Raw genomic sequence first — 26,859 nt, forward strand, 5'->3', positions numbered from 1 at the left:
CTCACACACTCAAAGTGCTTTGGCTCATATGAGTAGCATTAGTTTACTTACCAGTATAGGAACTTTGTATTACCTAATATGGCATGCAAGTGTGAATCCATCTCTTCTCATGCCCATTTCTATACTGTTTGTGTTCAGTTTAATCGGAGATTGTTTTGGTATATTTCATGCATTCAAATGTGTGATAGATTTAGGAGTCTAATATAATGATTTTCTTTTAAAGACTGAATTGGAGAACATTGAAGTAACTCAGGGTATGTCAGCAGAGACAGCAGTGACTTTCCTCAGCCGCCTGATGGCTATGGTTGATGTACTAGTATTTGCCAGCTCACTAAATTTTAGTGAAATTGAAGCTGAAAAAAACATGTCTTCTGGAGGCTTAATGCGACAGTGCCTAAGGCTTGGTAAGTTTGCATGGAACAGCTCAGTGCATTAAATAATTACTTACAGATCAACGAAATGAGGCTGCAGTAAAAAAGAAAAAAAGGAAAAAACCAAAGCTGACCTGCTTTTGATTCTTTGGGTTCCAAAAATCTAGAAGTCTGTGCAGTTGAGAATATCTGCTTATTCTCTTCAATACCACCATTAATTTTTATTACGCCAATTAGCAATTTTTTTGAACATATGTTCATTTGCTCTGTAGAACTGTTTGTAGCTTCTGCCTTTTAAAAATTTCTGTATTTTGTTGTGTTTGAAGACAATTGCATCCAGCCCAGGTTAAGATAACAAGTATTTCTCTACGTAGCAGAACTGTTCAAACTATAGCAAGAGCGCTTTATGTTATTATACATAGTATTCTTAAAAGTTGTACATTTTTCACATATACTAAAAAAGCTAACATGATTGCTGCAAAAGGAAGATACTGTAATGTGTTACATGCTGTGAGACATAAAAAGCGGAACTTGTTAGTTTGAAGGAGCCTTGGTTATGGTGCATGACAAGCATACTGGCATGCTAATGGATTCCTCATTCTATTCCTCTGTTGATGACTATATTTAGCTCACCATTCTCCTCACAATGTTTTATTTGGACTCCTTCCCATGTACGCAATCAAGATTAAAATTACAATCCTCTTCTGACTATCTCTTCTGTCAGCTTCATGCATGCTTATATGAAACTGCCTAATATTGTTAGGTCATCGGTAACCCTAGGCAACATTGTGTACTCTAGCTGTGGGCCTCTCCAAAGCAGAGATGATTTCAAGCCCTGTAACTTCTCTCATTTTCACTAATAATTGCGGCAACTTCAGACCTTCTAAACCGTGTCCTCTCATCTATAGCTAATCACTTGATGGTCTTCTATCATTTTATCTCTCTCTTTTTTGCCATCCATTCCTTATGCCTCAAATGGCATAGTTCTCTATCTGCCAGGCATCCTCCTTCTTCAGGATCGCCTTATCAGGACTACCCTAGCTTCACTTTGTATGCTGCTCCTCTTTCATCTGACCCTCCTCAATCAATTCAGATACTAGTCCTGAACCACTTTCCCATCTCCATCAGTTGCAAATTGCAAAAGCATAAGGAGGGTTCATTTAAATGTGTTCTCTACTATGCTGTGTATATTGTTGCTGCTCATTTAGTGTTCAACAGTAGTATCTTATCTGAATAAAATTAAATACACATGATTAAGAGATGAGTATATTTAACTCTGCCTCAGTTTTAGCATTAGTGCATATAGATGCTGTTGCAAAATCCAGCATTTATGTCATGATGGGACGCGGGTGGCGCTGTGGGTAAAACCTCAGCGCCTAGGACTTGCCGATCACATGGTCGGCGGTTTGAATCCCCGCGGCAGGGTGAGCTCCCGTCGTTCGGTCCCAGCTCCTGCCCACCTAGCAGTTCGAAAACACCCTTAAGTTCAAGTAGATAAATGGGTACCGCTTTATAGCGGGAAGGTAAATGGTGTTTCCGTGTGCTGCTCTGAGCCAGAGCAGCTTCGTCACGCTGGCCACATGACCCGGAAGTGTCTGCGGACAGCGCTGGCTCCCGGCCTCTAGAGTGAGATGAGCGCACAACCCTAGAGTCTGTCAAGACTGGCCTGTACGGGCAGGGGTACCTTTACCTTTACCTATGTCATGATAGGGTAACACATTATGGCAGATCTCAGGCACCAGGATACAATATTTTTTTCATTGTTGCTTTAAGAATTTCATTAAGATTGATATTCTAATGCTATTTCTTAAACCTTTTTAGTTTGCTGTGTTGCTGTGCGAAACTGTTTGGAATGTCGACAGAGACAGAGAGAAAGGGTAAATAAATCTTCACTAATCAGCAGTAAAACTCAGGAGACTCTTCAGGGTATAAGTGCAACTACTACCGCTAAGGTAAACTATTAAAATAATAGATACCATTGCAGAAAATGAATGAACTGGAAATAATTACAATGTGTCATATAATATTTTAAATTGGTTATGATGATTTGTCACTTTGGTAAAACAGAAGTTACTCTCTTCTATAAATCCAGAGGGGGCAGTCTTTACAACAGAAAAGCACTTCTTCCTGGTCAGGAGACAAGAACAGTCTTCTGATTTTCCCAGGGGAAAGTTCTGCTTAGCCTTATTACCATGGCTGTTCTGAACTATTATATGGGCCTAGTTTTTTTTCTTGGAGTCTGTAAGCAGAGTATTAGTGGAGATGATAAAGTGGCAGAGAAAGTTAAAGATCATATATGAAGTTTTCTTTTTAAGTTAAAATCCTCAGGTGGATGCCACCGTTCTTTGTAGTCTCTACTTGTATTGGTGAGAAATTTGTGTTTGTTTGAGCAGATTTCATTTGAGTAACCTTATACAAAGCGGGTGAATCATTTAAATAGTGGAGCTTTGAGAAGTGTACCTGGAATGTAAGTGAGACACTTTAAAGGTTTTTTGACATTAAAGGTCCCTTTCTGTGTATTAGAGAACTTCATAAAGCTTACAATACCATATTTTATCTATGAAACAAGATGATACATACAAACACACACACACACACACACACACACACACAAACACGTAGGAACAGCTGAGTATTTTGAGCTTGAACCTTTCTGAAACTATATAACTATTGTGTGTTTAGACTCCACTGGAAAATGTTCCTGGTAACCTATCACCTATTAAAGATCCCGACAGACTTCTTCAAGATGTAGATATTAATCGTCTGCGAGCAGTTGTATTTCGTGATGTGGTGAGTACTATCATTGGCAGCTTTTCTTAAAGGATTTCTTGCCTGTGTAATGTCCGTGGGAGAGAAACAAAGGTATTTGTAAATCTACGCTATGCATCCTTTTTTCTTAAAATAGTAATTATGCATGTATATGTGGAACATCTTTCTTTCATAAATTATTTTTATACTGGGAGCTGTTATCTAATCCCCTAAGTAAAGATGACTTCATCCACTTTTTGAAATTCAACATCCTTGGTGATTTGATCAGATTTAGCAAGATCAGGAACCTTGCATGGACAGGTTATTTTTAGAATTGTAAGAGACAATTTTATCTTAAAACAGTATTTTATTCAGTAAAAGGTATTCCCTTGAATTGTTAAACTGTATCATGGAGCTGATTTAAAGTTTAAAACTTTAGCTGAGCTAAAGGTTGTACCTTGAAAATTTTGGGCTTAAAATTACATATTGAGGATGGGGAAAGGTTCAGAGGAAAATAGTTGGGAAAGGTTTTTTTTTTGCAGGCAGGGGCTCACTGCTTTGAAGCAGTTCCACTCTCTCTTTAATTTGCTGCTACAAGCACTGGTGGAGCTCCTCTTGCTGGCCACCATGACGTAGTGTTGTTCTGAGGGGATATTGTTGAAGGAAAAAAAGGGTGGCAAGCAGCTTCCAAGATGGGCTCAGCTGCCACTTGCCTAAACCTTCACTGGTAACTTGATAAGCCAGTGAATTGCCCACTCCTGGTTTCCAAAACAGCTCTTCCAAATTCACAGCTTGTGAATTGGGGTCATTTTTAATCAGGCCTAAAACAAAACCTCCATGAGAAACTACTGTAGAAACCACATTTATGTATACACGCTTCCTGCTGAGATGTGTTTATTTCTTTATTATGAATGCCTGTTGGTATATATCTTTATATATCTGTATATCCAGTCACAAATTCCCAGTGAGATGAAAATGTGAAATCGTCCTTAGGCAATTATAGTTCTTTGTAGGGGCAACAGCTGAAGGGGGCTGAGCACTTTTGCCCCCCTATTTTTTTGACAGGGTCACCCCCCCATGTCCCCAAAATCGGGGTGGAGTAGAGCGAGTGTGGAACCAAGCGCAGCACTGCTTCAATGGACTCCTCCTCCTCCTCCTGCCATGGAGGGGAAGGAGAGTCGAAGCAGCCTCATGGCAGTGGCAGGAGAAGTAAGAGCCGCCGGCTACTGAAGTCACATTGCCACTGAATTCGGTTCTGCCCTGGCTCCTCCCAACTTCCTGACATCGCATCAGACCCCCAATTTCCCTTGCAAGCTAGTGCCTCTGGTTCTTTGGCAGTACAGTTTTCAGTCTAGAAACACTGGTTAATTGTGGCAGGACATGTTGAGTATTTTTATCATGTATTTTAATTGTATTTTTCTACAGGACGATAGCAAGCAGGCTCAGTTTTTAGCTTTGGCTGTTGTTTACTTCATTTCTGTGTTGATGGTCTCCAAGTATCGGGACATACTCGAACCTCAACGAGAAACTGCAAGGTCTGGAATCCAGGCAGGTAGAAATATCAGGCAGGAAATAAATTCACCAACAAGTACAGGTACCACTGTTTTTCTGTTTATGTTGCATAATTTTTTAGACAATGGATACTTGACTATAGAAAAAAAAGTTCAAATGATACCTATTAACCTTATTCAGTTTCTGATTGGTCTTGTTTTCTTTAAGTTGTTTTGGGAATATTTCTGCTTTCTTGGCCTGGTTTGTCATTCCTAGCATTGGTTGGCCATTGTCTTGGACTATAGGAGACAGGCTGTCAAAAGTTCTGTTATCTTCCAATATGGTACCTCTCTGTAGTATACATTTAATCAATTGCTCCTCTGCAATGGAGCTAGAGACAAATATTTTTTTTAAATGTTAATTTAATTTATATTTAACTTGTCATGCGGTTTTAATTAAGCTCACAAGTGATGTGATTTTTCTCAGTTCCCTCCTCACTTTGTGCCACATTAGTGGCTGGGTATTTTTGCATGAAAGGAACCATAGCTCAGCAGTGCAGAAGATCAATTCCTGGCTCACCACTCAAAAAAAGAAAAAAAGGATAGTGTAGCAGGCTATGGGAAGTACCCCTGCCTAAAACCAGGAGAGTTTCTGCCTGTTCGGCTAGACAATACTGGACTGGGTGGACAGATAATCCCACCTGATATAAGGCATTTTACATGCACTGACGATTAATGTGAGACTTACCCATCCCTTTTTACCAGTGATGGAAAATTGGAGTGCATCAGTGCATTTATGTTGAATGGATTTTGAAAGGAAGACCAACATTTGATGGCAGTGGTGTCCAATATTGCATAGCAAAGTCCTTAGTTTTAATTCAGTACCAGCTCAAAAAAACTTTTAAAGAAGTGAAGTATCTTCATGGTCTTCTGTCTTTCTGTGGTAGTCTGTGCCCTATAAGATGAGATTGGGTCAAACTATCCTAGGAGTGACTTTCATTTTTTTGGAGGAGAAACAGTGTGTATGTATCTATATCTACATAGCTATCTACAGTTTCTACCATCTATCTATCTATCATCTATCATCTATTAACTACATATAAGGTTAACTTTAACTTTTATTTGTTTACTTTTATGCATTCATTTTTTCAGTTTTGCATAACTTCAAAAGAGAATCCTCTTCAGAGTGCAAGTCTTGTAAAATATTCAGCATACTGAAAGCAGCTTCTATATGTCATAAAACGGTTTTTTTTAATTAATCTTTTTAAAGTAAGGTCAATACAGGTGCATACTTAGTTTCTCTGTGGTCTAAAATGCTTCTTAAAAGTTATTTATTGCTTCGGCCACTCCGGGAAATCCTGCTTTTTATGATTGCGTAGACAAGCCTATGAAATCTTCTATCTAATAGTTAGCTTTTATTCCTGTTTAGCTCCTTAGGTATTTGCAGTTCCTCATTTCAACACATTTATTTTGCACAGACAAAATTAGTAGTTAACATGGTTATCATTTTGCCAAGTTAAACTAATGCTTCAGCTAGATTTTTATTGGTTGAAGAAGCTGTCAGGAGTTTTCATTTATCAGTTGAAGAAGCTGTCATTGAGATTGTTTCTGCATCGCATACCATATTAATCTAAGAACCACGGACCATATTCAGTTACTCAGTTCCATAAGCAGAACCCAGAGCAAGACCTTCCACTAGTTCAGCAGAACCTTCTTCCCTTCCCTACTCCCCGCATGCCCTCTGTGCCTCCCCCAGATTTGCTTTGCAGTGTTGGGAGAACTCCCAGCAGGACACACAGGGAAATTGTTCCATAGGGCAAGCAGAAATGCTTGTGCTGATGGAGTGATCTCCTTAGCACTACATTGAATCCCACCCCATGTTTTTTAAGTTCCACTGCATTGGTTCATGGTTGTGCCATATGTATCCATATGCTTTCTTCTTCCAAATGAAAGTTGTTTAGAACTCAGTATTACACACATGCACACATGCACACACACATATAAACCTGTTCCTATATATTTATTTTCAGGTGTATTTTTTGGCTTACTAATCTTTGATACTGTTTACATCATGAAGACCTTGCACCTTACAGTAAAATTAGTAAAATATTCATATAAAACCAAATTTGATGCTGTTACCTTTATTCAAAGCAAACCCATGTTATTAACTGTTATAGGTTAGTTTACTGGGCACTCTAACATATTCCTGCATTAAAGCATTTTGCTATAAATATGTTCCTAAGTGTACACCCTAATTTTTAGGGTTCTTCCCTGTTACTAGATATATTCTAATAGTTCGAGTAAATTTATTTGATTAAAACTACACAAATTTATTTCTTAATAAAAGATTGGGGGGGGCATGGTTCACTTGTGATAGATGACACACACATGTTGTAGGAGACACCATTCTAGAAAATATATTCCTTCGTGTGAGGAAGAAGAAAGAATGCCTAAAATGGTGCCGTGCCACCTACAGTATTTGTATTTGAAACTTGTATTTTGAAAAATCCAAACACTTTAATTTATTATGATATTTTAATTGATTGATCTGACCAATTAATCAACTAAATAATGTAGCCATGCTGATTTTGTGTTTATATTTTGTGTGTTTCCCCATTTGTGTATTATGCCGTGATGCTGGAGTAGGAAACTGCTGGTTTCACTATTCCGGCCATGCCTGTCTTGTCTATGTATACCTGTCTTTTCTATAAATGTTGTTTTTATGATGCGTTATTTAAAGGTATGTTCTTTTCCTATCTCTTGATTTCTCTCTGAGAAACACGTTGTTAGTGCCATGTTTGCATGTTTCAGTGAGATAGGACTTGTGTCATGGATCCACAGTGGACCAAGCCACAGGCGATAAGCAGCTGGCTCACAATTGACTCCATGATTTTCTCCACAGTTGTGGTCATACCATCTATCCCACACCCAAGTTTGAACCATGGATTCCTTGCCAAGTTAATTCCTGAGCAGAGCTTTACCCACTCATTTTACAAAGGTAATATTAACACAACCTCCTAACTTGTTTGGGTGTACTTGTTTCATTTCATGTAATTCAAAATCTAACTATAACATAGCTGTTTGATAAATAAGAATACACTTTGGGTTACACAGAGATAAAATTTCCTGCAAGGATACAATGAAAATCCTCTGCCCAGCTATGTCTAGATTTTGAGGTACCTTGTTAATGGAGAGAGTTGCTGTAGATGATAAAAGTATAATTCTGCACAATGATATATACAAGGCACAAGGTATTTTCATTAAATTCCTTTTCTTCTTATTTAGCAATATGTTTTAAACCTTTGAAAAATAATACTAAAAAAGATAAGGAAGATATCTAACACCATATTCTTGAAGTAATATGTTTTAATATTGTTTAGCTGTGCATTTATTTCAGTCTTTAATATAGACATTTTTATTTTGGATTATAGCATCCAGTTGTTTTAATCCCAATGAGGAGGACTATGCGACCGGAGATAGCAGTAAGAGCTAAACTTCTGATATCACCAGGGGGAGCAGTCACTCACACACACACAAACGTGCACACAACCATCTTGCTCTCTTACAGCAGGAAAGGACATTATTCACAGCTTTCTTCTTCTGTATATCACAGTATATTTAGCTTCCACCACCTGACCAGGCAGCATGGTGCACCTGTGTAACAGCACAGTTCTCCCCTTTGAACACGTACAATGCTTAGTGCATTTTAGATGATGATGATGACTATTATTATTAAATGTGTATATCATTCTTCATCCAAAGATCACAGGGTGGTTCACAACAAAAAATGAGAACACAAAATAATGCTAAAACAAAAACAAACCTTAAGAGAGCCAGTGTGGTGAAGTGGTTAAGAGCAGTGGACTCATAATCTGGTGAACCGGGTTCGATTCCCCGCTCCTTCACATGCAGCTGCTGGGTGACCTTGGGCCAGTCACACTTCTCTGAAGTCTCTCAGCCCCACTCACCTCACAGAGTGTTTGTTGTGAGGGGAGGAAGGGAAAGGAGATTGTTAGCCGCTTTGAGACTCCTTAGGGTAGTGATAAAGCGGGATATCAAGTCCAAACTCCTAAGCTCTGCAATATACCAGGGAGCCAAACGGACTCCAGGAAGTGGGAGAGGGCACCCAGGGGCAATTGTTTCAACAGCCTGAGCCATTCTGATATTCCAGAGTTTGGCCAGGGCTTTGACAGGAGAACCAGTTCTATCAGCCGGAAAGTCCCCCAGAGCTGTCTGGAAACTCACTGGATCCATTAGCCTCTGAGGGTGGAGCATTTTAATAGGTTCCCTGCCACTGCAGAGGGGGGAAAGGTGCTGAAAGCCTAAATCTCATCAGGAAGTGATCTGACCATGACAAGAGAAAAGAGCAGGTACTCCAAGACTCACAGCAAAGATGGTTTGCTTTTTTAATTTAAGAAACTCTCTGCAGTCAACTGAAAAGCCCCAGTTTAAACCTTTCAAGAAGCTAAACTCAAAAAATAAACAGCGAGAAAGAGATGACAAATTATTACTCCTGCAAAGGCTTATATTGACTCTGTATCTGACATGATCACAGAAAAGGTCAAAGACTAAGATGAGATGAAGTTGACCCACAAGCTAGGAAGCAGTAGCAGCTCTCTGCACCTATGCAAGAGATAGAAATACTCATTCATTAGAGGGAAAACAGTCTGCAATACAGATCTAGTAGCAAGGGCGAAAGGAAAGGGAGAGGTGTTTGGGTAAGAACTTTTGTGTGATAGAGTCTTCTAGACAGAAGTTTTACTGACAAAGGTGTTTAGCATAGGAATGCTTCAACACAATTAGTTATTGCCGACTATCTAGACTGCTAGTAGCTGTGATCAGTCTGTTTAAGATATCCTTCAACCAACTAAAGACCCAGTCTCACTTAAAATCAGAGATAATATTGTTCAAGGGAAAGTGTTCCTGTCTTCAAGGTTCATCATTCTATCTAGAAGGTTCTGGAGGTCCTGCAAGTAGACCAAGTCCAGTCACAGGAAGTACTGTTCACTTTTTAAAAATTGGATACCATTTCAGGAACTTCCAGAACCTTGTGTTTTTATTTTAAAAAGAATTGGCCAGTAGGTTACATTTCAGGTCATTAATTCATTTTGGTAGACAAGCTTATGGATAGTCTACAATTATTAGGATGATAGTGTTTCAATTAGATCCCAACAAGCAAATATTGCCATAGATACGTGAGGCACTCTAGATTGCGAGCATGCTACCCTGATAGCTATGTGAAATTGCAGTGCCTGAGAAATGATGTAGTTCAGTGCTGAATCAAATATTTTACATGCAGAAGGACATAGCTTCAATCCCTTAATCCCTTTATCCTTTCAGATAAAAGGGGCTCAGGTAGCTGGGAAAGACATAAGTCAGAGACATTAGAGAGTGGTTGATGGACAGAATACGAAGATGTTGGCAGACCAGTAGTTTGATCTGCTGTAAAGCAGGTCCTTATTTTAATAAATTTGTTTCCCTTTTCTATCATCACTTTTGGATATTGACAAATAAGGTTTTCCAGCAAAAAGTCTACAAGTGGGGTATGTGAAGTACCCTAATCTGGTGGGATCACAATTAAAACATTTGCAAATCACCATTTTGTATATGATTTAGAGACCTAGATAGAAAGTATTTTCCTTTTTCCATAGCAGTGTGTGTGCAGAAAATTTCATGTGTGCAGTTAGGAAAAAAAGATAGTGAAAAATAACTGTTCCAAGAGGCTATCCAATAGAATGTCTGCTGGTCTTTCAAATATTTGGGGCTGTAAGCACTGAACATAGCAGTTGTTGGAAATGAACTATATTTAGTTAAACAGCCACGGCACTGGAGATTCTTTCTCTGTTCCTGAATACGCTTCAATAATTATTGAAGAAAAAAAAAATAGGACTTGCAAAAAGCTCTGTACAGCACTTCCCAAGCTTATCACAATCGCCTGGTTGTTGAGTGTTTCAGAAACACTGCACAAAGGACTTTGCAATCACTATTAGTCAGCAAAGCACTGCCCAAATGTAATGTGAAATGTAGGCCAAGTGAGTGTGACTTGCCTGAAACAGGTCTGTGGGCGAAATGGAGGTCCAGATTTGCCCTGGGACCAGAGGTCAAATAACAATCTGATGGATTCACCTACCTTCCTAGGATACAAAAACAAGAAGATGGAATGTTTCAAAATTGATACCATCTATTTACAATATTCCAAGTTTAGTAAGAGATTATTTGGAGACCAGCATTGCAGTACTTCATCCGTATGAAACAATCAAGTTTTGGATCTAAATTAGCTAATGCAGTGTTTCACAAAGTTGGGTGCCTGCATTATTAAAAATGGTGGGACTTGGTAGACCACTTAAGTTTTTGCTTTGCTTTGCTCTCTGTTGTAGAACAAATACTTGGTTCACTTTTGGATTAGATATGAAGAAAAATACAATAACATGTGCCTGCATCCTCAACAAAACCAGTGCCATATTATCAAAATCACAGGCCCTAGACTGAGGGCCGAGTTGAGATAATCTTGACAGTTCCACATTCTATCCATGTGCTTATGAATAAAGCATACAGACAGCTAGCGGCCCATGTAGAACAGTTTGAGGACATCTGACCTAATGGATTACTACTAAGTGTAAGCAGCTACATTGGATAATGAATTAAGTAGTGTGTAGAATCTTAGATTAGATGGCTGATCATGGATAATCAAAGTCAGTAAAGGCTGGTCTTGCTGCTTTTGGGAATTGTTCTTTCTTAAATGAGGGCAGCTTTCCATTACCCTTAATGGAGACAGCAGTTAGATCCCTTTTAGAAGCATTTGTATCAATAAATATCCCAGGTAGTGAGAAAAACCCAAGAATAAAACATGTCAAACCACCAAATATATTGCAAAATTAAGGATAAATCTCAAGCATTAAAAAGTACATAAACAGCAGCAAAATAATTTATACCATTCCATTGATTTGCAGCAGATTTGCTACATATCCAGCTGCACATATTGGCATTGTTTTATCTCCCATGCTGTGATTTTATGATGTGGTTACTGTATAAGTGCAGCTATTCTTGGATGACTCATCATTTTTCAGCAGTGCCAATCTGACTTCTTTGCTGCTTTGGGGACAGAAATTACTTTAGCAGCCTTGCTGGACATTGTATGCCTAGGAATTAATTTAGAAGATTTGACCCCATTGATCTTCATGGACTTCTTAGTGGCTTTCCACATGGTAGCCTGCCAACTTCTGCTACTTCTGCTGCAGTATTTGGTAGGAATATGAAGGACAGCACTTGTTAAAATCTCTTTTGATTGACCCTTACAAGAGTTGTTAGTTTCACTGGCAGAAAATGCTTTGGGTCTGGATTTCCTAATTATCAGTCATTGGCTACCACTGGATTAACCATTATTCTTGCATGGGTAAAAGCTAAGCAATCAGTCAATAAGGTTTATTGTTGCTAAATTAGGAATTTGCACTGGTTCCAGAATGAGTCTCTGTGCTATTTAATTTCATTTTAACCTAGCTGAATAGCCAATGCTGCACCTGCTACTACAATTTTAATTTTATTTACCTGAAAGTTAGTCCAACTGGACACACTGGAACTTTCTTCTAGAAAAAAAATACGTTTAGGATTGGCCTGCTGGAGTGCCAATGGTGGTCCTTCTGTGATGGTATGACCTTAACAGCAGAAGTGTGAGTCAGGCTAATTCCCTGTTCTAGTCATAAAACTAATAGTAATGTACTATCAAAACCGTCATTAAATGTTTGCCATTATCATTCTTCTATTGTTGTATTGTCATTGTGAATGTTCTGGTGAATTTGACGTTAATTTCACTTAGAACTTGTTTTTGTGTGTGATGATTGAAATAAACTCATCCTTGTAATCTTGCACTCCCATCTTTTGGTCAATGCTCATAACTCCTTAATAAGACGTATAAATTTTACAGAAGATTCTAAGGAAAGCTTTAATTGAAAATGTATTTTAAGTGACTAAACTATAAAAGTTTGCAATTGCTATGCTATTGCTATTGCAACTTACTTTACTATTTTTGCGTGGTAAGGAATAGGGATGCATGTATTACTACTCACCCCCCCAAGCAGTGATGCCTTGCATGACTTCCAGTTGAGGCTTGGAAAGCCTTAAACTTTATTTATTTGATTTGATTTCTCAGAGCAATTTTGGAGTGAGCTCACAAAGGAACGTTCACTGTTGCTTCTGCCTTTTCCTGCCCAAGGCCTAAATACTTGCTTAGGGGCAGAGGAAGGAGGAAGGCACTATTGTGTCCTACAACCGCATATTTTCCTACCAGACTGAACTAGCTCTACTAGAATCATGCTACAAATATCATTTCCACCAGGGATATAACTCTTGGATGGACTTTTTATTCAGTAGGCTTGAGAAAAACCCTTCCAGGATCCTCTCCTTAACAGTAATTCCAGCAGGAAAAGACACTCTTGTTGGGACCTAGAGGATGCTTACCACCTCCTGCCAGTGATTAAGATAATTTCTGGTCCTTGGGATAGAGAAAATGGGAGGCAGCTCATAGGATCAAGGTGAACATGGCCCTGTTTGAAGCAGTCTGGGAGTAGGGCTGTGCTTATCTTAATTCAAGTTGCAAGCATTCAAGCTGGGATATGATCCTGTCTTCTGCTGGCATAGATTTTCTGGGGAGGCCAGATTGATGCTGGAGCACTTGTTGATATGACAGGGGTCACGTCCTGGAGAGCAGGAACAAGGCAAGGCTGTAGGTTAGTCAGGTCTTGTGTTGCAGTCCTACCCAATAGTCAATAGTCCAATAATCCAGTTGAATCCAGTGCTCAATGCTGCCAGATCCCAACTAGAGTGGCCGGGTGGATGACAGCTAGGACTTGAGAAGAGCTGTCTTTTGAGGGGCCATTGCCCTATTCTTTAATTGCTGGCTCCTATAGCAATGATGGATGGAGGCGCATAACATTATACAGGAGGCAGCAATGAAAACCATCCCAATGAAAAGGAAATGCAAGAAAGCAAAGTGGCTGTCCAATGAGGCCTTACAAATAGCGGGGGAGAGAAGGCAAGCAAAATGTGAGGGAGATAGTGAAAGATACAGGAAATTGAATGCAGATTTCCAAAAAATAGCAAGGTGAGACAAGAAGGCCTTCTTAAATGAGCAATGCAAAGAAATAGAGGAAAACAACAGAATGGGAAAAACCAAATATCTGTTCAAGAAAATTGGAGATATGAAAGGAACATTTCGTACAAAGATTACCATAATAAAGGACAAAAGTGGTAAGGACCTAACAGAAGCAGAAGACATCAAGAAGAGGTGGCAAGAATACACAGAGGAATTATACCAGAAAGATATGGATGCCTCGTACACCCCAGGTAGTGTGGTTGCTGACCTTGAGCCAGACATCCTGGAGAGTGAAGTCAAATGGGCCTTAGAAAGCACTGCTAATAACAAGGCCAGTGAAAGTGATGATATTCCAGCTGAACTATTTAAAATTTCAAAAGATGATGCTGTTAAGGTGCTACACTCAATATGCCAGCAAATTTGGAAAACTCAGCAGTGGCCAGAGGATTGGAGAAGATCAGTCTACATCCCAATCCCAAAGAAGGGCAGTGCCAAAGAATGCTCCAACTACCGCACAATTGCACTCATTTCACACGCTAGCAAGGTTATGCTTAAAATTCTACAAGGCAGGCTTAAGCAGTATGTGGACCGAGAACTCCCAGAAGTGCAAGCTGGATTTCGAAGGGGCAGAGGAACCAGAGACCAAATTGCAAACATGCGCTGGAGTATGGAGAAAGCTAGAGAGTTCCAGAAAGACATCTACTTCTGCTTCATTGACTATGCAAAAGCATTTGACTGTGTCGACCACAGCAAACTATGGCAAGTTCTTAAAGAAATGGGAGTGACTGATCACCTCATCTGTCTCCTGAGAAATGTCTATGTGGGACAAGAAGCTACAGTTAGAAGTGGATATGGAACAACTGATTAGTTCAAAATTGGGAGTACGACAAGGCTGTATATTGTCTCCCTGCTTATTTAACTTATATGCAGAATTCATCAGACAAAAGGCTGGGCTGGATGAATCCCAAGCCGGAATTAAGATTGCTGGAAGAAATATCAACAACCTCAGATATGCAGATGACACAACCTTGATGGCAGAAAGTGAGGAGGAATTAAGGAACCTTTTAATGAGGGTGAAAGAGGAGAGCGCAAAATATGGTCTGAAGCTCAACATCAAAAAAATGAAGATCATGGCCACTGGTCCCATCACCTCCTGGTAAATAGAAGGGGAGGAAATGGAGGCAGTGAGAGATTTTACTTTCTGGGCTTCATTATCACCCGCAGATAGTGACAGCAGTCACGAAATTAAAAGACCCCTGCTTCTTGGGAGGAAAGCAATGACAAACCTAGACAGCATCTTAAAAAGCAGAGACATCACCTTGCCAACAAAGGTCCGTATAGTTAAAGCTATGGTTTTCCCAGTAGTGATGTACGGAAGTGAGAGCTGGACCATAAAGAAGGCTGATCGCTGAAGAATTGATGCTTTTGAATTATGGTGTTGGAGGAGACTCTTGAGAGTCCCATGGACTGCAAGAAGATCTAACCTCTCCATTCTTAAGGAAATCAGCCCTGAGTGCTCACTGGAAGGACAGATTGTGAAGCTGAGGCTCCAGTACTTTGGACACCTCATGAGAAGAGAAGACTCCCTGGAAAAGACCCTGATGTTGGGAAAGATGGAGGGCACAAGGAGAAGGGAACGACAGAGGATGAGATGGTTGGACAGTGTTCTCGAAGCTACCAGCATGAGTTTGACCAAACTGCGAGAGGCAGTGGAAGACAGGAGTGCCTGATGTGCTCTGGTCCATAGGGTCCAATAAGGCCACATTCTTTGGCCTGTGCGGTCTGGGACTAGAGGAAATGGCTTTCCAGATGATAACTCTACCTCATCCAAGTCTACTGCTGAGCCAGACAAAGGATTGGAGCCTGTTTTTATTTTCTTTCATAAAGAGAGAAGGTTAGCTTCCAGCTTGGGATAAAATACCTACCGCATGTGTTGGATAAATCATTGAAATGATAGCTTCGTATCAACTCTTTTGAATTTATTCGTGTAGGCAAAAATAGATAAGCATGCTTCAAAAATCTCAGCAAATCAAGGCATGCTAAGAAAAGCACATAAGAAGCTATCTCTTACTGAATCAGAATCTTAGTCCATCAATCTCAATAATGCCCACACTGACTGGCAGGGTGTCTCCAGGGTTTCAGGCAGACATCCCCAAGCCTACCTGCAGATGCCAGGTATTGAAACTTGTGTCCTCTGCATGCAAAGCAGATGCTCTAGCACTGAGCCACAGCCCTTCCCCAAAAGGATGAGGTCATCTCAGAAACCAATTTACATAACTAACGTCATTATTTTTTTGCTTTGGTGTAATAAATGAACTCTGCAATTACAGTGAAAAATGGTAGGAAAGAGGCATCTGGCACCCAACTGTTTTCTTCCAGACAAGGTTAAAATTACCAGGTTTAGCATTTCTCCTTCCTTTGTCTGCTGCTATGTCTTAATGCTACAGTAAACTGATGAGGATCGTTGAAAGCTTTGACAGCAGGTTTATAAATTATAACCTAAACACATGTAATTGGTTATCATTTTTGCTGCCGCCCCTCTTTAGTTTTCCTTCTACCTAAGTAGGTGTAAAAAGTGATAAAACTCAAAGATCAGAGGCACATGGTTTTATGAAATAGAGAAAATTGGTGTTTAATGATGAAATCTTAACAGAAAGGGGGGAAAAGGTTATTTCTGAAATAAAAAATATGGTTGCTCTGGCATCCTGAGGAAGGTGAGAGGAGTGCCTGTGTGTGGCATGAGTACCTCTTCCGTTATGTGATTGTTCAGTCTGCTCAGGTGTTGCCTGTTAGCACTCATGCAGAGGTTCCAGTCTCTGTGGCAGCAGACACCATTGTTTCACTACAATGGGATAAAGGCTTGGGAAGATGGAGTTGCTATGTTCCATATCCTTTGACTTCTGAAGATCATCAGAATTGGCCAGGGGAATGGGGGATGAGTGAATTTAAAAGGGTCAAAACGTAGTAGCAAGTCCCTTTCTTCCTCTCCACAGCTGTTTTAGGCTGCTTGAAAAGCACACAGGTGAAATATCCCATGCAATTACTTGCCTATACTCTGTTGCCAGAGATCTCCCCTTAAAATCATTTTGAGAGTACTCTATTGGAGTTATGAAGGTTAGTGGTTTAATTGGTTGCACTTGGTTTGCTCCAATTTGCTTAATTTGAGTTCTCTCTCCCTCTCCCTTTCTTCTTCAGACTTTTTAATGTAAATATTTATTTATAGGCCTTTGCCTATAAATGTAGTGTTATGATAGAGCAACTTTCCATAACTTTTTCCTAAGCTTGACTGGGGATTTCTGATATTTTGAAAAATTGTTGACATAAAACAATTGTTCTTAGTAGGATCAAATGAGATGTAGTACAGTGGTTAAAGAGTGTGATGTGAAACCCTTAATGTAAATTTCACTTCAGCAATGCACCTTCCAGTTGGCCATCAGCAAGCTGCTTTTCTCTTGAGCTCAGTCTCCTGTCTACAGCATGAAGATGATAATATTGGCCTACCCGGACACGACTAAACAACAACAGGCCTGTTGCAAGGATTACTAAAATAACATATGTGCAGCTCTTTAAACTCACAGGGAAAGTACTATATAAATGCTGCTCCTGTTAATAAATATGTCTAGAGAGAGCCTTTCACAAAATTGTCATAAATAAAATGGTCAGCAGTTTAGAAAGTAAATTATGGTAATAGTTATTATTTATAAAAAATGTACATTGAAGTTGTTTACATATTACAATAATGGCGTGTAAGTGTTGCACTGAAGAGTAGAAAAACCTGGGTTCAACTACTCATTCAGCCACAAACGTTACTGGTTGACTTTGATCCAGGTAAAATATCTTAGCCTCACAGAGTTGTTGTGAGGATGAGGAGAAACACCATGTATGCCACACTGAGCTCTTTGGAGGAAGGGAGGATAGAAATGCAGTGAATTAAGCTGAAATGTTAGCTACTGAATATGTTTGTCAGTTTCAGGAAATAGGGCACTTTGATTATGTTTGATTTTAAGCATTCTTAAAACTAAATGTGACTGAAATCAAATAAGTAATATTTACATTTGTGATATTTAGCTCTTAGTTTACATATAATCTACTTAGCAAACTATTTGGTTCATAATTTAGGCTGTCCTCAGTTATGGAGCGTCCTCCTAACTTTGATTTTCTTGTGCAGCTGTGGGTAGGATGGTAGGAAGCCATTTGGAATGTTTGGTATTCTTGAATCAGGACATAATCTATATTTTTCACATAATTATGTAAAAAAATAGTTTATCTTTTACCATATGCTCAAAAAATGAAAATATAACAGTAGAAAATAATATTATCCCTAAGATCTGGAATTCCTGTTTCTGGAATGCTATAGATCATTTGAATTGGGAAATTGTTCAGTGACTTCTCTTTGAAAGAGGAAGCAAGTACGCAGGTTGTAGCTACCTGGACTCTGAATTTGTTTCATTTATTTAGAGGTCAGAACTGTGTGTGCCAGGTAGGTGGCCTGTCTTAAAACCCCATAACTACTTTGCTGCTCTCAAGTGTGGTGGAGGACAGTAACCTGTTTCTAGTGTAAAACGAAGATTTAACTCTCGTTCCAGTCAGCTTCTCTATGTAGGAATGCGGCACACCATCCTGTCTTTTACCTGAGGTACCAAAATGTCTTAGGCTGGCTCTAGAGTTCAGGTTCTTCACGGTGTGCCTCTACCAGCACACCTAGAGTTTTGTCCTCTATTGATAAAAGATTATTGATACAGGAATGCTAATTTTCAAGCTTAGTTTTTTAAAAATAATTTTGTTTTGCAGAGACTCCTGCTGTATTTCCAGATAATATAAAAGAAAAAGAAACTCCGACACCAGTTGAAGATATTCAGCTGGAAAGCTCCATTCCTCATACTGATTCTGGAATTGGAGAGGAGCAAATGCCCAGTATCTTGAACGGGACAGACTTAGAAACAAGCACAGGTCCTGATGCTATGAGTGAACTGTTGTCTACTTTGTCTTCTGAGGTGAAGAAATCTCAGGAAAGTTTAACAGAAAGCCCCAGTGAAATTCTGAAACCTGCATCCTCAATATCAAGTATCAGCCAAAGCAAGGGCATCAATGTCAAGGAAATATTAAAAAGTCTGGTGGCAGCCCCTGTTGAAATTGCAGAATGTGGGCCTGATCCTATTCCGTACCCTGATCCTGCGCTAAAGAGAGAAGCTCAGCCTATTCTCCCAATGCAGTATCACTCCTTTGACAGGTATATGGCATGATTGATTCACTTACTATGGTATATTCATATTGGCACTTGAACGTATATATTGTCTGTAATATGCTGATAAAGACTGTGCAGTGAAAATACAGCTGGTTTACATCTATGTGCACTGCCTTACTATAAACAGTCCTATTGTTTATGGGAAAGGTATCTGGATTGAATTGTGTCTTTTAACAGCTAAGTCTAATTAGTAGTCAATGAACATATCTACTTTATAAAGCCATAACTTTCCTCAACATAAAACAAAGCTTTTCATCCTGAAATACAAAAGTGAAAGAAAAGAGCCAAAAAATACCAAGTCTTCACAGTGTCAGCCGCTTAATTTTTTCGTAGTTGACTTTGAGACCATTTGCATCAAACAGTCTTTCAATCAGAACCTTATTCACTGGACCCTTACCACTTTACATGCGTCTGTTGTTAACTGTTTTTTGTAACGAGAAGGGGAGAAGGTGTAATTAAAACATGCATCTCCCAGAGTGGCTGGGGAAACACAGTCATTTGGGTGGGGTACAAATAATAAAATGAGTACTATTATTATCATTTATAAACTTAAGGAAGTATACAGGAAACACTTGTTAAAATAGTCGTAATGCACTTGGAGAGAATTCATTATGCATGTTGATCTGTATTTGCAAATCATGTGTTTTCTTTTTAAAGTTCATTGCTGTAGTTCCTACTGTGTATGGTATTGCCCAGTTCACACATCATGCTAAACCATAGTGGGTAACCTCTAATGTGTTCCACCACCCCCTGTTCAACAAACCAGGACTGAGCACATGGTTTCATAAACTTGTTTGACTCAGTTAACTAGAAACAGAATAAACTAGAGTGTCCCTAATTTGGTCATAATGGTAAACTGCAGTTTCCTCAAAACTGAGAGTGGAAGCTTTCAATCTCCACGTGTGTGATAGAGGAAATGAGGTTCCTACAATGCTAAAAAAGGGAGTTTGACATGACCATCTGTGTTGGTTTAACAAGAAATATGCTAAACTTATTTTTCCAAAACTATGCATGCAGCTACTGGCCATGGGCTTATTCAAGCCCCTTTGATATCACTAGAGAGTCTTAACAATCTCATTATTAGTATTCTAAACCTCTATCTATGCAGGATTTCAGTGGTTCTTGCAAATTTTCAAATCACCGCAGGGATTTATTTATTTTTTAGAGCATTAAAGTATCTAAATGCCAGGTGTTTTTCCCTCCAGTTGCTTAGTTTAATAATAAAGTGTAAAAAATAATAATGTTTAAATGTCCAAAATCACACAGAAATTAAGTGCTCATAATCATACAGAAGTTATGACGAAAGGAATATGTTGAAGAAACAGAAGTGGTAGAATCTTAACAGTGCTGTCCTATGAAACATTATGAACATTATAATTCATTTTAAAGTACACAGAATTGGAAATGTAGAAGCAGAGAAACATGTTTCAGCGTATCTTACGGAATAGGTCTTCTCTGTAGTTAATGTATTCAGCAGTTCAAGTACTATCGAATGTAAATGATGAGGTGATATTGATGAAAGGAGGGATTGAGGTCTCGGGGGGCGCTGATGACGGATTGAACAGAAGCGCCCTTGCACTGCACGTAACTCAAGTCTGTCGTCTTCACTACTCAAAGCCATAATGGAAGGTGGCAGTCTGAAATGAGTTGCCACGGCAAAGAGTATTATTTTTGAAATGCTTTCACACAAATCACTAGGCCCTGCATACAACTTAGTTTCATGCTTTAATGTCATCAGGAGGCACAAATTGGTGTGTCTAATTGTTTGCCACCTGCCAGCAAAATGAGCTGCCAGCTAGCCAGACGGGTTTGATTGTCCGTCAGCCATTCAATAGATTGAGAGTGACAACATCAAAAATTTCACTTCAAACTCTGAAGCTTTGAGCAGCTTTTCAGAGACCTCTTCCCCACAAGTGCTTCTGGACAACTGCATTTTTCAATCAGTTTCAATATATTGTTGCCTTCTGCCTCATCTGTCTTAAGGTAGCTGTAATTACATTACGAGCTATATAAACAGATTTCTCTGGCCTTGGAGTCTGGACTCATCTTAAAATCACATCAAAATAATGTGTGGACCATATTTGTAGAAGCACAAGTTGCTCTAGATTTACAACTGTTCTAGAGTAAACATAACGAATTCTCTTTTTATATTTTCCTCTACATTATTAACAAATATGCATATACTACATATTGTCACAGTTACTAATTTTTGTAAAAAAAAAACTTAGTGAGTTTACATACTTTGTAAACCAAGAAATCTTTAATAAAAAAATACATTTAAAAAATCTTCTTTTTTTTAGTCTTCCACAGAGAAGAGGTCTGGTATATTACTCTGCGTTGGCTATGTCTTGCTTGAAAGCATTCTGTTGTTAAAGTAACCTTTTTTAAAAAAAAATACAGAGGTTGCAGATGTAAAAATATACTTGTAGATCATGATCTAAAAGTATGTACACTAGTGTGTTGTTGTTTCTTCCATAAACCCAGCACCAACAATTTACGAACTGCTTTTTAAACTTCAATGAATTAAGAAGCAGGTTCCCTAAAAGAGAACATAGCAACATGGAGCACATGTTATTTGGAAGCAGTTTCCACCCATTTTTCCACTAAACCTCCAAAATGTTGTTTAAAGTACAGGGATTTATTAACAGGAGAAGCAGGGGGAGAAACTGTTCATGGTGTGCATTTTAGTCTCTAGATTCTACAACTGCCTTTTTGGGGGGAGATGTTCATTCACAATTTAACTGGGAACTTCATATAACTTTCACACATCTAATGTGTGAGCCAACTGCATTTAGAGTACTTTAAAAATACACTAATTCTGAAAATATTTGTGTTTTATTCAAGGTTTTCATTGCTCAAAGTACTAAATCTTTTGTTCTACATATATTCGTGACCACATATGTAATGAGTAAGCATATGAACTGTTTGCCCTGGCCATTTAGCAGTAGCCTTTTAAACTCTAAAGAATTCACTAGCCTGCCTGAACATCTAAATAGGGTCTTTGGATTGTGGCCTTTGTGTGTTCAGGCCCTTGAAAGTATCATTTGCTCTAAAAGTGTGCTTTTTGTTGTATCTAAAAAAATTAAACGGCTCAGTTTAAATACTACTTCTAATCTTAAATTTCTCTTTGCTGTATTTTGATTGTTATTTTATACTTTGAAACTGAAACATGCACAGTAGGATGTTCTGTCTGTTGCACAAATTCATGTGTTTTTTTTTTAGCTTTATGTTATACTGCACAGTTGTGTGTGCGCACCTTTTATTTTGTCACTGATTTCCAACAAATGTTTACTCTAATACAGGCAATCTAGTTCTCTTATTAGCTAGTGAAAATTAATCATCACTTGTGTGTGTGTGTGTGTGTGTGTGTGTGTGTTGTGTGATATTGAATATATTAAGATTGATGATGTGTCCTTACAGGAAAAGGGGTTGAACCTGGAGTCAGAAATTGTAGCGACTATACCAGGAATGGGTGCCCTCTGGCCCAGGGTCTGAATGCAGCCCTCCAGAGTCCTCTATCTAGTCCTTGGACTTTCCATAGATTACATCCTCTTCATGGGCCACATGCCTCATGCTCCATGGCCACCTCAAATGCTTTTTCCTGGCTGGAAGAATCCTTTGAACTTTGATAATGTCTCTTATTTGCCTAGTTGGTGGATAGATAGCTATGGATTTGGGTGGTTGGGTAGAGACCTCTGGCATGTGTGTGACTGGAATGTAACCTGCTGTACACATCCATTGCTCTGGCTACTTTTGCTCCCAGAAAGTTGCCACAAGAGAATATATCCCTTAGGCTGAAAAGCATTCCCCGCCCTTGCTCTATAGCAGGGCAGTCCAACTTTCCATACCAAGTGGCCCGCGAGAGTACTTTGACACAGAACCTCCTGGCCACACACTGCATTGTGGGGCGAGGAGCACGGCCAAAATTTGGAAAACCCCTCCAGCCCTCACACTGCTTTCCCAAGGCTGGGGAAGCCCTAACTTGACTTTGGGAAGGAGGCCGGAGAAGTCTAGGACCCCATCAGGGAACCTCAAAAGCCCAATACTTTGCTTACCAAGCTTTGTAAAAGCGGTGTGAGGACCGGAGGGGGCACCAAATATTGTTGAGGGCCGCCAAAAAAGGCCTTGGGGACCACATGTGACCCTTGGGCCGTGTGTTCGACCACTCTGTTCTAGAACATAAACATTAATTGGCCCTTTTCCACAAAGGGGATTGAGGGGGGATACAGTTGTCACAGTAACCTTTTCTGATTTTGTGTTTATTTCTTCCTCTGCAGGAGTGTTGTAGTGCCAGTGAAAAAACCTCCTCCTGGAAGCCTAGCTGTGACCACAGTTGGAACTGCCACAGCTGGAGGTGGACTCCCACCCAGTAGCACACCTAATATATTTGCTGCTACAGGAGCTACACCAAAAAGTATGATTAATACAACAGGTATTGCCCTTAGATATTTTTGTGAATCTTGTATTTTTCTTTCTGCTCGTTTTTGTTGGTATAATTTTGGTATCTTTTTGTGTTTGATGTACTTCTGTAGTAAGTACCTCTAAGCATTCTCACTCTCTAAGCCTGCTCAGGCACAAGATTATCTCCAGCTGAACCATTTTGATAAGCAAACATACTGCATTTTACATTGGATCCATCTGATCTTCCAAAATTGTCTACGCAATTTAGTCAATTGTAGAAAAAGGACAAAAATATTGTGGCTCACTGGAAACATTTAATTGTATTATAGTGTGCTGGTTGCCTGCAAATTTCTCTAAGAAGTCTCAGAGCCCTTGACTTTTTATTGATTTAGTGTAAGTCGTCTTATGCTTGAATCTACCTGAGTAGGCATTCATTAAAAAAAAATATGGGGGAGTTAATTGCTACCATTTCTCTCATTTCCCATTTGAAATATTTACTGGAATAACTATTCTGAAAATGTTGTTGTATGGGGTTTTCAGATGTTTAATAACATAATTGTTAATCAAGGGCCCTGTACACGTATTTCAATATAACTGTGGATGATTGCTTGCTCTATGCTAGCTGCATTTGGGTAAATTATATCCTTTTCCTTCATGTCTTTTCATTTACCCTGTATGTATTATATGTCAGTTGCAAACATATGCCAACAATAATGTCCATAGTAATTTTAGCCTGTTCTAGGCAGCTTTTCTCAGTACATCCAGATGCTGCCCAGCTTATAATATTTCCTAGGGGGGTTTCTTTCAACCAGCACATAGCACTGAACAATTTACTGCAGAGTGAAGATTTCACTTTAGTCATTTAGGATGCAGTTCAAGTCACACTTTCCTGGTAGCAAGTCGTGTTGCTGTTGATTACAGCAGAATTTAAATTGCGTTAACATGCAAAGGATTGTACTGTTTGAGACATTTTCTGTCCCCCAATTCCCCTTTTCTGCTTAAAGTAGTTTTGTATGATACTGAAAATGTTTCGTAGGTTGTTATTTTTTAATGAGAAATCAGATTGTATTGCTGAGTTAGAGTAGTGAATTGTCATATGGGGATGACAATAGTTTAGACCTGGATTTTTAATTTTAGTATTTAAATCATGTTTAAACAACAGGAAACGGTTTGGAAAATAGTATTTGAAGGTGAATATTTTTGAGCCATGTATGTAACCCTTTCCCGTCATTTGGATTGTAGACTCTTGTAGATTAAGTTATCTTTACTAGCCCCTCCCCAGTACAATAATTTGATATTGAGTCCCCCTTTCCCCATGTCAGTCATTACATTGTTATGGGAGGAATTTGAAATAGTCTAAATATATATAGCAGGGTGTTAACCTCAGGATGTGAAAGGGAATAGATTTAATCTTATGAAACTTTTTGGAGTACTTTCTGGTTGAGTACATTCAGATGGATCTAGACTTTAATCCCACTGAAATTTTGACTAGTTTAAGAGCCATTGATTTCAGTGTGACTAAAGCATGATTAATGTAGGTTAGTTCCCAGCACCTTACACTGGGGGAAGCTTTTCTGCTTAATTTTTGTCTTATGAGCTATTTGTAAAAAAAAAAAAAAAAGTCATTCGTTCCTGAGTTACGATGTTCCGAAAATATGTTTATTTACTGTGAAGTTGATGCATTGTTTTTCAGACTGAATGTACTCTATTTTGGGGATAGGTGCAGTGGATTCTGGATCGTCATCGTCATCGTCGTCCTCTAGTTTTGTGAATGGTGCTACCAGTAAGAACCTACCAGCTGTTCAGACAGTTGCACCAATGCCAGAGGATTCAGCTGAAAACATGAGGTATAGTTCATAAATTATTCTAGGAGGTGGACCAGTTGGCAGTTTCTAGTGGACCACCTAGAACCTGCTCGTTACAAGGATTCTTGAACAGAGTTCTGGGCTAGGTAAATCTTTGTTTCATCCAGCTAAATGTCCTATATGCCCTTAAGCAGAAATATAGACTCACAATTAAGATAGAATAGCTATACATTTACCAGTTGAAAACCTTTGATTTGCATTTTTTTAATTTGGGATTTTAAAGGATATTGAACTCTTAACATTATAAAATAAAAGGTTAGGCCATGCATAACAGAAACCAGCCTGCTCCTTTTTCTCAGACAACTAGATTTGCCTTCATATATTTTCATGGAAAACTGATATATAAATTTAGAAATAAATAAGGTAAAAATGAAACGTATAAAATATTCTGTGGAAATTGGGAGTTTATGTTTGTGCTTATCAGTGCAAAGGAAGTGACTAGCAGATTCCAGTTTGGCCAAATCTGCTCCGTAATGTCTTGGAGACAAAAAATAGGTGGAAATAAAGTAGGCTAATATTATCTTCAAATGTAAGCTGGTTGTCATAAATATCAATTGTTATTGAGAACAGGACAAGAGGCAATGGACTTAGGTCACAGGAGGGTTAAATATTTATGATGATCTTCCTGACAATTTAAAATGGATCGTGTTGCCTAGAAAAAATATAGATGGGTAATTAGAGATTACAATTTCTCAATTGTACATTTCTCAATATAGAGAATCCTGCCTTGGTGTACAGAGGGCTGGACTACATGGCCCTTTCTTAGGAGCTCTGTAACTGTATCATAGATTGCACTGTATCATAGAAAAGAATGTAATTTTTCCCCTTTCCCAATAAATCCTAACTGGCTGATTTCAGAGGGGATTTTAGTGAAAATATTACAAAGGGATTGATATATTTTGCACCTTTTTTTAGGTTTACTGAATGTGAGAAAAGGGTTACTGCAGGGCAGATGGCCAGCTTCCATTGAAATATAATAGTGTGTAAAACTATGTTTCTTACAAGCTGCTCTTCTGTGTCTTGATAGCCAATCAAATTTTATAAAGCCTATCCATCTTAGTCAAATAACTGTAAAAAAAATATGAACGGATTATGTGCCTAATTTTCTCCTTGCTCACTGATCAATCTAGAAAAAAAGCCCGTTATTAGCAAGTCAAAGATTGTGTTACAGGCTTTTTGATAGTCCATTTGGAATGTCGTCTTCTGGCTGGCTCTCTTGGATATTAAAATAGCTATATTGCTTAGGGAATAGTCTATTGATTCCCACTTTGTGATTGTTGAACTGTATTTATTTAAGCATTAATTTCAGAAGTGTGTTTCCTCTGTGATTAAAAATGCTAATAAGTAGAAGTTTCCCCTATGTTTCTTTACATTTTCTTCTATTTCACCATTCAAAATAACATTGGATTTTACATAAAACATGGTTTTCCATAAATATATATTAAGACAACCTTATTTTTTTTAAGATTTTCCTCTTCCTATGGCCTCTATACTGCACAGTTGCATTTAGTTTACATAGCAAAATAATCAATTTTTAACTCTCAATTGCTAAACCCCTTTTCTATGTCTCCAGAGATATATGTTGCATGGGCTAAAAACCCTCTTCCCTAGGTGATAAGTTGTACGTAATTCTCATATTTATTTATTTTTG

The 26,859-nt window shown here is 38.7% G+C and overlaps 1 protein-coding gene across 7 annotated transcripts in view; it reads left to right on the top strand.

Annotated features, from left to right (window-relative positions):
- NBEA (neurobeachin) overlaps positions 1-26,859 on the top strand; it is a 349,991-nt gene that overhangs the window by 82,200 nt on the left and 240,932 nt on the right. For 2 of the 7 annotated variants that reach the window (XM_083437001.1, XM_083437002.1), the window contains exons 25-32: positions 224-404; positions 2,193-2,323; positions 3,054-3,161; positions 4,545-4,713; positions 7,512-7,607; positions 18,489-18,927; positions 23,220-23,374; positions 25,064-25,190. In XM_083437001.1, coding sequence (XP_083293127.1) covers positions 224-404; positions 2,193-2,323; positions 3,054-3,161; positions 4,545-4,713; positions 7,512-7,607; positions 18,489-18,927; positions 23,220-23,374; positions 25,064-25,190 — 1,406 coding nt within the window. Of the gene's footprint in view, positions 1-203; positions 405-2,192; positions 2,324-3,053; positions 3,162-4,544; positions 4,714-7,511; positions 7,608-18,488; positions 18,928-23,219; positions 23,375-25,063; positions 25,191-26,859 lie in introns of those variants that run through there. The other 5 variants (XM_083436996.1, XM_083436997.1, XM_083437003.1 and 2 more) reach the window with 4 other exon arrangements.

The sequence above is a fragment of the Podarcis tiliguerta genome (genome assembly GCF_965153285.1).
Source record: "Podarcis tiliguerta genome assembly, chromosome: 4".
Lineage (NCBI taxonomy): Eukaryota > Metazoa > Chordata > Lepidosauria > Squamata > Lacertidae > Podarcis > Podarcis tiliguerta.